General features: G+C 38.0%; 1 protein-coding gene across 4 annotated transcripts in view; it reads left to right on the top strand.

Annotated features, from left to right (window-relative positions):
• The window catches only part of TDRD9 (tudor domain containing 9), a 73,364-nt gene that overhangs the window by 15,136 nt on the left and 45,133 nt on the right, over window positions 1–13,095 (top strand). For all 4 annotated transcript variants that reach the window (XR_008974306.1, XM_057425002.1, XM_057425003.1 and 1 more), the window contains exons 2-5: window positions 5,249–5,355; window positions 9,744–9,841; window positions 10,392–10,613; window positions 11,348–11,470. Coding sequence is in view for 3 of the 4 variants with exons in the window: in XM_057425002.1 (XP_057280985.1) it covers window positions 5,249–5,355; window positions 9,744–9,841; window positions 10,392–10,613; window positions 11,348–11,470 (550 nt within the window). In the remaining variant the exon portion in view is untranslated. The remainder of the gene's footprint in view (window positions 1–5,248; window positions 5,356–9,743; window positions 9,842–10,391; window positions 10,614–11,347; window positions 11,471–13,095) is intronic.

Genomic DNA, 13,095 nt, shown 5'->3' with positions numbered 1-13,095 from the left:
ATTTCATTGCATACGTGAATATTTTCATTATACAATCAAGTTGGCTGTGTACGAGGTGTTATTGTTTTTTTCTTCAGGGAAGAAGACTCTGCTCATTTAATAAAGCTTTTTTTAAGCATTGCTTCTAGAAACATTAACCATGTATACCTAGGCATTGTAGTATATGTCACTGAAAAGAGCCAAGCAAATTGCCTGTCACAGTTGTGTTTGAGATTCAGCAACTGATTCAGTTTTTGATACCTAAGTATAAAATGCTTTGGTTAATATTTCAAATGCTCAAATAAAAAAAAAATAAAAAGTTACTGAGTTTATGCTGTTGTGATGGCCGTGTTGACTTATTAGAGGTTATTCTATAGCTTGAAGAAAAGGAAGACCTTTCTCTAGCTGAATTTATTTAAAGTAAAGGCACCCTCGATGTATTTGAAAGCATTTACATTCAAATGTATCAACAATTTCTGGTGTTAAACTGTGTTTCCCTTCTAGCAGTTCCCCCGAAGTGGCAGCTAAATTTAATTTTATGAAACTGAATTTTCCTTTAAACCCAAGTAAGGAATACTTAAAAATATTTTGTCCTAATCAGATGCTCACAATTGAGTAGTCATCAGCAATGCTTCAGAAAATGTTACAGTAGTTAAACCACATGGTAAGGAATAATGAAAGTCTGCCATTATCTCATAAGAAACAGCATTAACTCTCTTCCAAAAAGAGGCATATGGGTACTTTTTTTTTTCTGCCTTGTACTTATCACTGCTTGTCAGGATCAAAGTTCACGTGTCTGCTACTTCTGAGAGTATTTTCCAAATTAGGTAGGTTTTGGTATGAATACACCTTCATAGGTAGCTGATGTGGTGTTTTACAGATGCTAGGACATATCAGAAGTCTGGTGAGTGATACTGGCTGATCGGGTTCTCAGTGCTTACAGTTTTGTCTGCCTGTGCCCACTTAGGGTGGACCTGTGTCATGTATGCGTGTTCTAGCTGGTATTGATGATGAAATGTGATGTGATTTGAATAACATCAAACTCATCCTTTTTTTTAAAGGAGGGGGAAGGGAGAAAAAACAATGTCTGAAGTCTCCTGCGTTTCTTAAATTGCTGACTCTGAGTTTTCAGCTAATGTGTTAGCCATAAAATGCTTCTTATTGACTCTTAATTTGGTAAAATTCTGAATGTGTTTCATATGTGCAGCTGAAAGCTTGTTGTTTGCTAATGTTGTAATGTATTTGTGGGATCAAAAGACTTGGGGTGTGTGTCTGAAAGTAGGTGAGCACCAAGGGTAGAATCTGGAAAACCAAAGGAGTGTTTGCTGTAACAGGCCCAGTCTACTGAAATACAAGTTTTCACCGTGTCGGAGTAGAAATGGGGAAGAGATAACTGATGTACTAGACAGACACATGCTTCATAGGTAGAATCCAGAAAAGTCCTTTCATTAGGGTTGACCTTTCCTACCCTGGAATATCTGAATCTTTTCATTCCTGTGCTGTCAGCAAACATTTGTTGAAAATCATTAGGAAAGTGTTCCATCCCTTTCTGTTTGCCCAGGTATCTGTAGCAAGACGCCTCCCACGAGTGTCTCAGTAATGATTACTTAAAAGAATTGTATTGCTCCTAGAAGAGTGCCAGAAGGCTTTGTAGTAATTTTTTCCCCGATTTTTACATAATAAAGGTCTTCTATTACCTTTAATTTTATTAAAGCTGTAAAATTTGGCATTTAAACATGTTAAAATGAGGTAATGAAGGTTGTCTGTTTCATATGCCCATTTGCAATTTTCTAATGGAATATAATTTTCCTAAAGACGGTAGCCTGAGTCAGAGCATCAAGTGAGCAGTGTTCATTCTTAATGACTGTCTATTAAACATTTTCGTTATTCATTGTGTGTACATATAAATTGTACACAGTTTATATGTACTGCATGCTGTTTTCTGAAAATCTAATTTTGGAAAGAAAATACAAGAAATTGAAACAAACAGAAAATGAAATTATTCTAACAAATCACTGAGGACAGTCACATTGTCCTCATTTTCCTGGAGCTATACAGGCAAAGATCAAAAGCATGTGCATACTTCTGTGAGCCCATTTTGAAATGCTCAATAAACCAACTCTAGAAACATTTAGTTGAGTATGTCTGGTATTGCAGGCAGCTGTTTCTTAGCTCACTTCAGCTGCTGCTGAAATACTCGTGCTTCTGCAAGGTGTTCACGGTAAATGGGGAATGCAGTCCTACACTTCTCACCCCTACCTCTCAGAGGAAGTGATTTGCTTGCTATTGCTCAGGGCTCTCTAAGTTGAGTACTACCTGCTCCTCCATGACAGCATTCTCTGTCGTAATAAGATGACTTTTGTTCTTGCGGGGGACTGAAGGATGAGTTGTATTTACTGCATGATCAGGTTTTGTTGTCAGAGGATGCGTGTTCAGTGCACTCAGTGAGGCTGCAATCTTACACACATGAAAAATAGTTGGTTTTATTACTAAAAGTTGTATAGTGCCTGCATGCAGTGCTGCCAAATAGAGATTGTGTGACCAAGTTTAATTATATTATATTCAACTACTGAATCATAGAATTACAGAGTGGTTTGGGTTGGAAGGGACCTTCATAGAAACATAGAATAGTTAGGGTTGGAAAGGACCTTAAGATCACCTAGTTTCAACCCCCCCCTGGCATGGGCAGGGACACCTCACACTAAACCATGTCACCCAAGGCTCTGTCCAACCTGGCCTTGAACACCGCTAGGGATGGAGCATTCACAACGTCCCTGGGCAACCCATTCCAGTACTTCACTACCCTTACAGTAAAGAACTTCTTCTTTATATCCAGTCTAAACTTCCCCTGTTTAAGTTTTAACCTGTTACCCCTTGTCCTGTCATTGCATTCCCTAACGATGAGTCCCTCCCCAGCATCCTTATAGCTCCCTGTCAGATACTGGAAGGCTGCTATGAGGTGTCCACGCAGCCTTCTCTTCTCCAGGCTGAATAGCCCCAACTCTCTCAGCCTGTCTTTATACAGGAGGTGCTCCAGTTCCCTGATCATCCTCGTGGCCCTCCTCTGGACTTGTTCCAACAGTTCCATGTCCTTTTTATGTTGAGGACACCAGAACTGCACTCAGTACTCCAGGTGAGGTCTCACAAGAGCAGAGTAGAAGGGCAGGATCACCTCCTTCCACCTGCTGGTCAAGTTCCTTTTGATGCAGCCCAGGATACAGTTGGCTTTCTGGGCTGCAAGCGCACGCTGCCGGCTCATGTTCATTTTCTCATCAACCAATACCCCCAAGTCATTCTCCACAGGGCTGCTCTGAATCTCTTTTCTGCTGAACCTGTAGCTGTGCCTGGGATTGCTCCGACCCAGGTGTAGGACCTTGTACTTGTCATGGTTAAACTTCATAAAGTTGGCATCAGCCAACCTCACAAGTGTGTCGAGGTCCCTCTGGAAAAGATCATGCAGTTCCAACCCCCCTGCTATGGCCAGGGACAATTGCCACTAGACCTGGTTGTTCAGAGCCGCATCCAACCTCGCCTTGAGGACTGCCAGGGATGAGCAGCCACAGCTTCTCTGGGCAACCTGTGCCAGTGTCTCACCATGCTATAACTCTCTGGTTATAGCAAATAATTTCTTCCTAATATCTGATCTAAATCTACTCTTTTTTAGTTTAAAGCCATTCCTCCTTGTCCTGTCACTACATGTCCTGTGAAAAGTCCTTTCGGTTTTACTTGCGTTTAATATTGGCAGTCCAGATTTAGTAGTTAGACTTGATCTTAACAGTCTTTACCAACCCAGTCGATTCTATGATTCTAATATACATTCAGTGGAATGACCTATTTAACAAGCAGTCTGACATGATGGGTATGAGCTTTTCTGAATTGTACGTAGGATTCAGGCCTGTCACGGAGTGTTCTCTGTCCCAGCTGCTTCAGAAGGGTTAAAGTGATATGCATGGTTGCTAATAAAAGTCTGCTTGCTGAAAGTAGGCAGCTGTTGTTCATGTAGTAATTGTGCAGCTTTTTGCAATCCTGATGAACCCTGCTTTGAGAGAGATACATGAGATCCAGGGGAAAATTGCCTTAGTTCTGTGCTTAAAATACTGTTAAACTAGGATCAGAAGCTATTTCTTGCTTTCTTGACAGCAGTAGGTGATAAATACTTGGTTTCCTGTATGGGGAAATAAACACTGATCTGATTGAGTAGTCTGTAGCATATCCAAGCTGGCACAGTTTGCTTTGTCCGAAAAGATGGGTACTCTGTGGCATCAAGGTACTGTGAATTACTCTATGATGAGAGCTGTGTGACTAAGTGTCATGTTAAAAATCTCTTGTTTTCAGCTGTATTTATTTTGGAGTCAGTGTTGTTTATTATTTGGGTCAAGAAATACACTTCAACAGTATCCTTGTGTAAAATGTCTCAAATGCACACCTACAGGAAAACAGGTTTGCTATGCATTAGCAAATTACTGCATAGCAAAAGATTTCAGTAAGCCTGGAGTTTAAAGTGCAGAACCATAGTTTTGACTTGTAGTTTCTCTTTTGTTTTAAAAGGAAAAAAAGAGGGTGCTTTTAATGTGTCCAAAACTCTTCTACATTAAATTTCATTTATGATATAATAATCATACAATTGTTATATACGTGCTTCTTCATTTTCTAGTGAAATCCATGTGGGTTTTTTTTAACACTGTTTGTGCAGAAGAGGATTTCTTTTAATCCCATTTAATTCTGTTTATGTTATGAATAGACTTTGTCTTGTGTGTAATAAGTATCTATAAAATTCACAGATTGGGAGATTGTGTTAATACCCCCTCATCCCTGGGCACCATCATCTCTTGGCTCAAAGACAAAATTTCTTTCCTTAAAGCAGTCAGTGTTTACTCGTCTGCTTCCCTTGTCTCCAGGGAATTGTGCAAGAATTACTTGTATTTTCTTAATTGCATTGTGTCAGGAATTGGTGAAACAACTATTTCATCTTTGTTCAGATGAAACTGTAGACTTTCACTAGAAGATGAATTCCTAGGTATTAAAAACTTAAAGGGTGATATTTTGTGAGCTCAGTTGTTTTGAATCTAAACAAAAAGATTCGTTGTGGCACTTTCCTCAGGCTAGTATCTAACTGCAGAGACAAATTTTATTTCTGAAGTTTGTTTGTTGGAGTAGTTCCTGCATGTCATGGAGACTCTGAACTTACTGTATAATGTTGTTGTTCCCAGAGATACCTGTGACTTAGATGAGGAAGTATTTATTGATTTGTCATTTCTTTCATTTTCAGGCTGCCTATCACAGAGAGCGTTGGAACTGAATATGCTGAAAAATGCAGACAGGCAAAGTCACAAGAGCAAGAAGTAATTGGAAATGACCAGCTTGTCTATAGAACAGGTAAAAAAAAAAAAATATATATATATATATACACACATTTGATTCCTATTATAATCTCAGATACCCCTGTTCTTTTCCACCTTGTGGTCTTTCCTCCGGAATCTATGAAGCTATGAAACCTTACTGTGTATTTCTTATTTGTTTAATGCTGTATGTGCCTTTATTTTGTATAAGGCATAGTATTAAAAAAGGAATATTACTTTGTGGAAACCACCATGTATAATGCTGTTGTGTAGATATATGTGCATACCTCTGGTTTATTGTATTGATAAATGTAGATAAATGATTGAAATATCATTTCAAGGAAAAGATATCACTTATTGCAGTCATGCTTTTCTCTGTTCTGTTTTCCCATTTTCTATTCATGTTATTCTGGTTTATACTTGATTGTTGCTTTGAACTGCCTTTAGAGAGGAATTTTATTGCACTTCTTTCCCCTGAGCTCTGGTTGTTATTGCTATTAACTTTTACTTACAGACAAATTCAGGAATATTATGTTAGTATGATACAGTCAAGAAGATCAGTGTGTGAGCATGAGATTTGTACTGTTAATTTATGGATTATAAAGGTGAATGTTTTTAATAAGACTGATAGTAAGAGCTCCGAGACCCCTTTGTAACTGTCAGCTCTATCAGTCTGGAGGTGCATGTTCTATTTGGGAACATGAAAATTGTCATAAATGATCAATAATTTATCTAGACCAGGCCCTACCACTCTTGTTGTGTCGAGTACCAATGTAGTCAAGAAATAAGCTGCACAACATAGAAATGAAAAACTGATTTGCCCTGAGGGTTTTGGAGTCAGTACCCCTTCTATTGCTTCTTTCTGAATTGCTGTTCTAACTGTATAAATTGACAGCCCATTTTAAATCACAGCATCAGAATGGTTAGGGTTGGAAAGGAGCATAAGATCACCTAGTTACATTAAAAATGTGCAAGATGAAGAGGACTGCAGTGGAGAACAGAAGTCTCACCAGCAAAGGCTCTGGATTAAGCTCTTCAGGGCTCAGTCAGCAGCAACTTCATGTACTTTGTGTTATGACTGAAATACTGTAACTTACCTGTGAATGCCCAGTGCTTTATGGCTCAGTGTAGGAGCCACTACACAGAGTGTAGTGCTTTCTGTGGCTTTCCTTTTACATGAGTTTGCTTGCTAACTGCAATCACGTTGTGCATTTGAAGCTTTGACACCAGCAGAATGATCAGTAATGTAGTCAGGATCTCATTTGATTCACCTAACCAGTACTTTCAAGTATACTTTTTTATGCATTTCATTTTAATTTCCTGGGAGATACCAAGATCCAGCTTTACAATTCCTTTTCCTAGAGCTGGTAAATACAAAAATCTAATCTTGTGTTATAGGATCTCTTCAAATTCAATTCGGGAAACAGGTACCAGAAGGAATACATCTGCTATACAGGCTACAATAACTGAGATATTGGAAAATGTCTCTTTCCATGGGCAGTAGACTGTTTTAGTCATGGCAGTCAACATAGCTCTACAGAAGTTTTATGATAGTGGAAAAGGAAGTAAGCAGGCAAAATTGTCTTTCCTGTATGTTGCGGTTTAACTAGGTTTTCAGTTTATTTTGCACTGACTCTGAATATAGAAATTAATATCATTATTTATTCTGGATTGGAATTAATGCTTGTTATACACAGAAATACTTCTCTTGTCATAAAACAGAGTGGTGTGCAGTTGCAGGCATCCTCATTTTGCTATTTTTAGGTTGCAAGTGTCCTGCATTCTCTGTGTGCCAGAATCCAAGATGCATGTTTGAGCATGAGGATGTCTAACAGAGGTGTGCAGTAGTTGGGTTTGTTTGGCCCACTCTTAATAATGTTTTCCATAAAGTATAAGCAATTGAAAAAGTGAAACTTTGTACTTGCCAATAAGTCTGTACTCTGGTAGCTCCTTGAATCTGCAGGTGCCTCTCTTTTTTTAAAGACCAGTTCTCATTCTGATATTTATCAGAACTTTCAAAAAGGTGTACATTCAAGTATATTTCTGTTCTGCAGAGAAAATATTTACGGCCTTCTAAGATGGTTACCCAGTTCCAGGTTGGTTTGTTCACTAATAATACTGGGTTTCAGAAAAAGGGTTCATGCTCAGTTTTAGAGTGGGCCTTTTCATGGCATCTTTGGTCACATCAGTGTTTAGCTGAAGTCACCAGTTTACTCTGAGGCCCAAGACTGTACTGCCTGCTCTAGACAAAAGCCTCACAGTTGTCATAGTATTAGTTCCTCAGGCAAAGTTGGTAATGTTTGTTTCAGTTTAGGCACAGAGTACATGTCTTGAAGACAAGAAACTCAAACCGTACAGGTTTTTGTATTTGGCAATGTAAACTAAATGATTGTATGACTGCCAGTTCTCAAACTGTATATTGATGGTGGCTAACATTGGATGGCCATTTGCTTTTGGCATATTTTTTCCCCCCAAACTTTCATGCTAAGAAGAAGGTAAGATATTGCTGTCATAAACTGTTATATAAAAAGCAATATTAAAAAAAATGTTGTATCATCAAAGGAAAAATTATATCTGAAATGAATTAAATTGATCTCATGAATACCGATGGGTCTTCATTTGTTTCTGGTTTGTTCCTTTGTATTTTATAAATAAAATTCTTAATTGAATTTTAAGTTAATGATTTCTTACTAATATACAGAGGGTTTCTGAGTTAGAGAAGCTTATAATATGAATCATACCATTTAAATTTTTTGTCCCTCCCTTCTTTTTTATAAGCGCTTTCTAGAATTACTGCTGTCCTCTGTTGTATGCCTTAACACATTTTTCAAAATTGCAGTTGTTAAATGGAAGACCTAATAAAGGGTAGGAATGCTGTGTTGCTTTAGTAGGAGTATGCTGATGCTGGGTGCTTTTCCCTAGCAGCTTGAGATTTCTTCCAACATTGGTCAAATCATGTAGAGCTTCTGATGTCTCAGTAGTGACATGTTTGTGCCAGAGGGAAGCCACTCAAGCCTTTGTGCAGTGTCGCTGTGACAGAATGCTATATATGAGTTTTCCTGGGAAATCTATTTATAAAGTTGACCAAAAGTATTTTAAAGAGGACAGTTAATGTTTTCAAGGGAAGCTGCTATTAAGTTCTCCTTAATATGTGTTTAGTAGTGCTGAGTAAATCACTGTGCAGTGATCACCTATAACTTGCATTATACAGATTCTAGGTAAAGAGCCGTTCTGTTGGAGAGTGCGGCTGCAGGAGAACTTGGATTTTCAGTGCTTTGTGAAACTGTCTTAATGACCTGTCCAGCTTTTGGGACTTTATTTTAATCTGGGAGTAACACATTTGTAATCTTTGACACTTGGAGACTGTTTGGGGGGGTTGCAGCACATTCAGGTATGGTGCAGAGACAAAAGTTGTTCTGCCTGCTTCTGTTTCACTGCTGTGTGCGATTGTTAGTAGCTTTTCTGAAGAAAGGAAACTGACTGGGCAGTGAGGTATGTAGTCTATAGCTTTTATTTTACAGTCAATAGTGCCTTAGTAAAAATACTAGATTTCTTTCCCACTACTGTGTATTTCTTACAGAAACAAGAAGACATGAAGTCTTAAGTTTTTATAACTGTATGAAAATAGGTCAACTTCACTGTAGTTTCTGATGAAACTCAGTTGAAATAGAAAGCGTTTCCACTTTTGATTGCAGTATAGTGGGGTTGAATTGTATCTCGCTAAATTGTTGCCTACCAAAGTTTTCACCTTCCACATCTGCCTCCACACCTGCTCAATTGCTTTTTTGTTTTCCATGGTCAAACTGACAGGCTGCTGAGCAGAAACTTATGATAGCGCTGAAAGATTTTTTTTTTTTTTTTTCTTCCTCTTGTTCCCAGTAATAGCAGTGACTAACTCCTGCAGAGAGACTGCAGAATGTAGTGTCACATTGAAAGGTCATCATGATACCAGACTTGTTTTAATTGCCAAGTCATACAAATAGTGTACTGGCTATTTTGTATTGTGTAAAGTCCAGGAGACTTTAGGGGAAATAACAAATGGATACATGAATAGGGCGTATTTTTTTCAATATTGTCAAATTCTTGGGAACAGGGATAGATTTGGCAGTTGTATGTAAGCTGTGCCAAACCATGCTTAATTAAGAGAATGGCATATAGAATTATAGGATTGTATACATCCTTGATGCTGATGTGGTTTATACATAGAAGCAATCTTTTTCAGAGCTACTGCCAGTAAAACAGGTGCATAAATGCAGAAAAATCTCTTCCAATATACCAGTGTTGAAAAGTATTAATCCTATTAGTAAGTATCAGTATGTGGCTCAAATTTGATAGCAGTTAGGTTTGCAAATACTGTGGTCATTTTCTGCTGGTCTTTCCTTTTCTCTATTGAAATAACTTACTCTTGGTTATTTTTATGCCTAGATACTTCACTGGGTCAGTGTGAATCAAGTGCTCTGACTTTTGTACCGATAAGTAACGATAAATGTCTGGATTTGCCTTTAGCCAAACACAGAGAAGAGGTAATTTTGTTGTACTTCCCGTTATGGAATAAAGCTGAAAATCATGTTTTGTTTCATTGGGTTTTTTGATTGGTTGGCTTTGGTTTTGGTTGGGAGTGGGAGAGGTTTGGTGTTTGGGTTTTGTTGGGTTTTTGTGCGGGTTTTTGGTTTGGGTTTGTTTTTGTTGTTTTTTTTTTGTTTGTGGGTTTTTTAAGTTCTGTTCCTGTTTTAAGCATTTAGTCTTGTTCTTAAAAGGAACAAAACCTTTGTTCATTTTAAAACACAGTGTAAAAATTCTTAGCAGAAGAAACATTGGTGCTACACTCTCTGTTTAAAGGAATTTATGTAAAATATGTAAGCAAGTGCATGCTCATGTCCTTTTCTGTGATCTTCTAATGTGTTTTAGGAGTCCAGTTATATACAGATGCCTAAGAGGTGATAAAAAATACGGCACAATGTTTTATACAGAGGTCTCATGTGTGGCCTGGAAGCTATTGATACTTCAGATCTGTTTGAAATCTGTTTTGAGTTGCTTTGTAGACTTACGAGTTTTCTTGAAAAATTGTTTCAGATAGTGTCTCTGATAGAAAACAATACAGTTGTGATTATACAAGGAGCAACTGGCAGTGGTAAGAGCACACAGATTCCACAATATATTTTGGATTATTGGTTTGAGAAATCTGTCTACTGCAACATTGCTGTTACCCAGCCTCGGAAAATTGGTGCCAGCAGCATTGCCAGGTGGATTAGCAAGGAACGATCATGGAGACTGGGTGGATTTGTAGGATACCAGGTATAAGAAAATTTGAAATGTTTTTAAAAATACATTAAGAAGTACTGTATTTTCTGTCTGGATTATGTTTATCTAGCACACTTAAATGTTAGAGAATCTGTTTTTAAAGTGAAATTGCAGGTTTCTAGCTGTCTCTTGTTAAACAATCATCATTAAATGCTTAAGCTTTTGAAGTTAAACAACTAGAAATACTAGTTAGACTCCTACAGAAATATTTAATGGTCTTCATTCTGGCAATTGAGTGCATCTATAAATCACTGAAATTGTTGCAGGAGAACTATACTGTGTCATTTTTCATTTGAATTCCTCAATTAACATACTTGATTTGTTTGACTCTGACATTAACCTGTCAGCTGTATCAAAACTTTCTTGCATTGTATGGCCAGATGGTTTCACTAACATCTTATTCTTTCATCTTAATATGTGGAAAAACTTGACCTAGTTTTCCTCTTAAGTTTGCCTCTTCCTTTTGTCCAGCTCTGCTCCAAACTTGGCTCTGTCTCTCCCTTTATAAACTTAATGCCACTGTCATCTTCTGACACAGATGCTAGTTCTTCAGTCAGCTCTATCAGTAACCATAATAATCTGCTGTGATCCTTGTTTCAGTGGCAGCTAGAGTGAATAATTTTGATTGGTTTAAACTGTATTTCATTTTGGGGTTATTTCAAAATGCATGTTCCTGTAAATACATTCAATATCTGTTCTCATGTGTATTGCTTTTCTCACTGTGTTAGGTGAGTTTAGAGAACATTTCCACGAAAGAGACAAGGTTGCTGTACATGACAACTGGAATTCTTCTTCAGAAAGTAGTTAATGCCAAAAACCTAGCTGAATTCACACACATTTTCATTGATGAGGTAAGTTGGTGGAAATAAGTTTAAATTTCATAGAAAGAAAAACTTCAATTTTGTCTCTTTTATATGCTAGAGAAACTAAAATGCAGACATCTGCTCATAAAGATCATAGAATCATAGAATAGTTGGGGTTGGAAAGCACCTTAAGATCATGTAGTTCCAACCCCCCTACCATGGGCAGGGACACCTCATACTAAACCATATCACCCAAGGCTCTGTCCAACCTGGCCTTGAATGCCGCCAGGAATGGAGCATTCACACCTTCCTTGGGCAACCCATTCCAGTGCCTCACCACCCTAACAGGAAAGAGCTTCTTCCTTATATCCAATCTAAACTTCCCTCGTTTAAGTTTGAGCCCATTACCCCTTGTCCTATTACTACAGTCCCTAATGAATAGACCCTCCCCAGCATCCCTATAGCCCCCCTTCAGATACTGGAAGGCTGCTATGAGGTCTCCACACAGCCTTCTCTTCTCCAGGCTGATGCTTTGTGTAAGTTGTTTAAGCTAACACTTTTCGAAATGGGGCTTGTCTCGGTGGTCCTTTGAGCAGCAAAGTTTAGAACTGAGGGTGTGGGGAGGATTTGGGGGAGTGCTTAGCTTTTGATATGATTGCCTTGAAATGCTTTCTGAAATCCTCTGTGTGGATTTCAAGAATGTGTCTGGCTAGTCCTTGTAGGGGGAGGCAGCTAGTTTTTGCTCACTTGGCTGTTACTGCCCTAGAGTTCTTACTCTTCAGTGGTGTCCTGAAAAATAAAATGGCTCTCAAAAGTTCTTTGTTTTCTTTCTGAATTTACAGTCCACTCATGTGGATTCATTATTATTGCTGTCACTTCACAAAAAAGCTAAAGAAAATATACTTGGTATTTTTGTAATTGGTGTCTTGCTGTGCTTATTTTCTGTGGTAAGTGGTATTTGACTGTTAGATGTAGTCATGAGTGAAACTGTACTTTTGCAAAGCAGGAATGTAAATCATAGGTTAGATGTGATGTAGGACTTACATCTTGAGATGTAGTGACAGAGGACTTGGAGCCTTTCTGGGCTTTGGTTTGGTGGGGGGGGTTTGTGTTGGTGGGGTTTTTTATGCTGGCTTTTGTTCTTATTCCACTATGGTACTATAGCTGAGAGGGACTTGCCTCCCTGCTTCCCAAATATCCAAGAATCAATACTTAGTGTCCCATTAGACTATTACAGTAATAATGATGGCTGTTATGACTGTACTTGAAATGGCACTTTGAAAACTCAGAAAAGATTGAGCAAATGGTTGCACTTTTGTATGAAGAAATTTTAGGACTTCATTTAAACAGACAAAAGAACCCCAAACCCACATATCCTAAATAATTGTGCCAGTTATCTTCATGGGAAAGTTTTGAGACCACTCTAATATATTAAGAGTCCTGTAAACCTCAATACTTCAACGCAAAAGATAAGGAAATGCAGGTTAGATGTAGGATGCAAAAGTTTAATAGACGATGCATACTTAGAAAAATGTTAGGTTGTTTCTTTAGTTTTAAAAATTATTAATTGGATACGAAAATTAATGGCGGAACTTTTCTGTCCCATTACACAGGAAAACAGAGATTATTCAAACCTTACTTGTTTGGGTGCTGTAATTTGAATTGTTGGTATC

This window comes from Pezoporus wallicus, unplaced genomic scaffold (assembly GCF_028554395.1).
Source record: "Pezoporus wallicus isolate ANWC-B61680 ecotype Strahan unplaced genomic scaffold, APGP_CSIRO_Pwel_v1 contig_7910, whole genome shotgun sequence".
NCBI classification, from domain to species: Eukaryota; Metazoa; Chordata; class Aves; order Psittaciformes; family Psittacidae; genus Pezoporus; species Pezoporus wallicus.
This window is presented reverse-complemented; position numbering and strand designations above follow the sequence as displayed.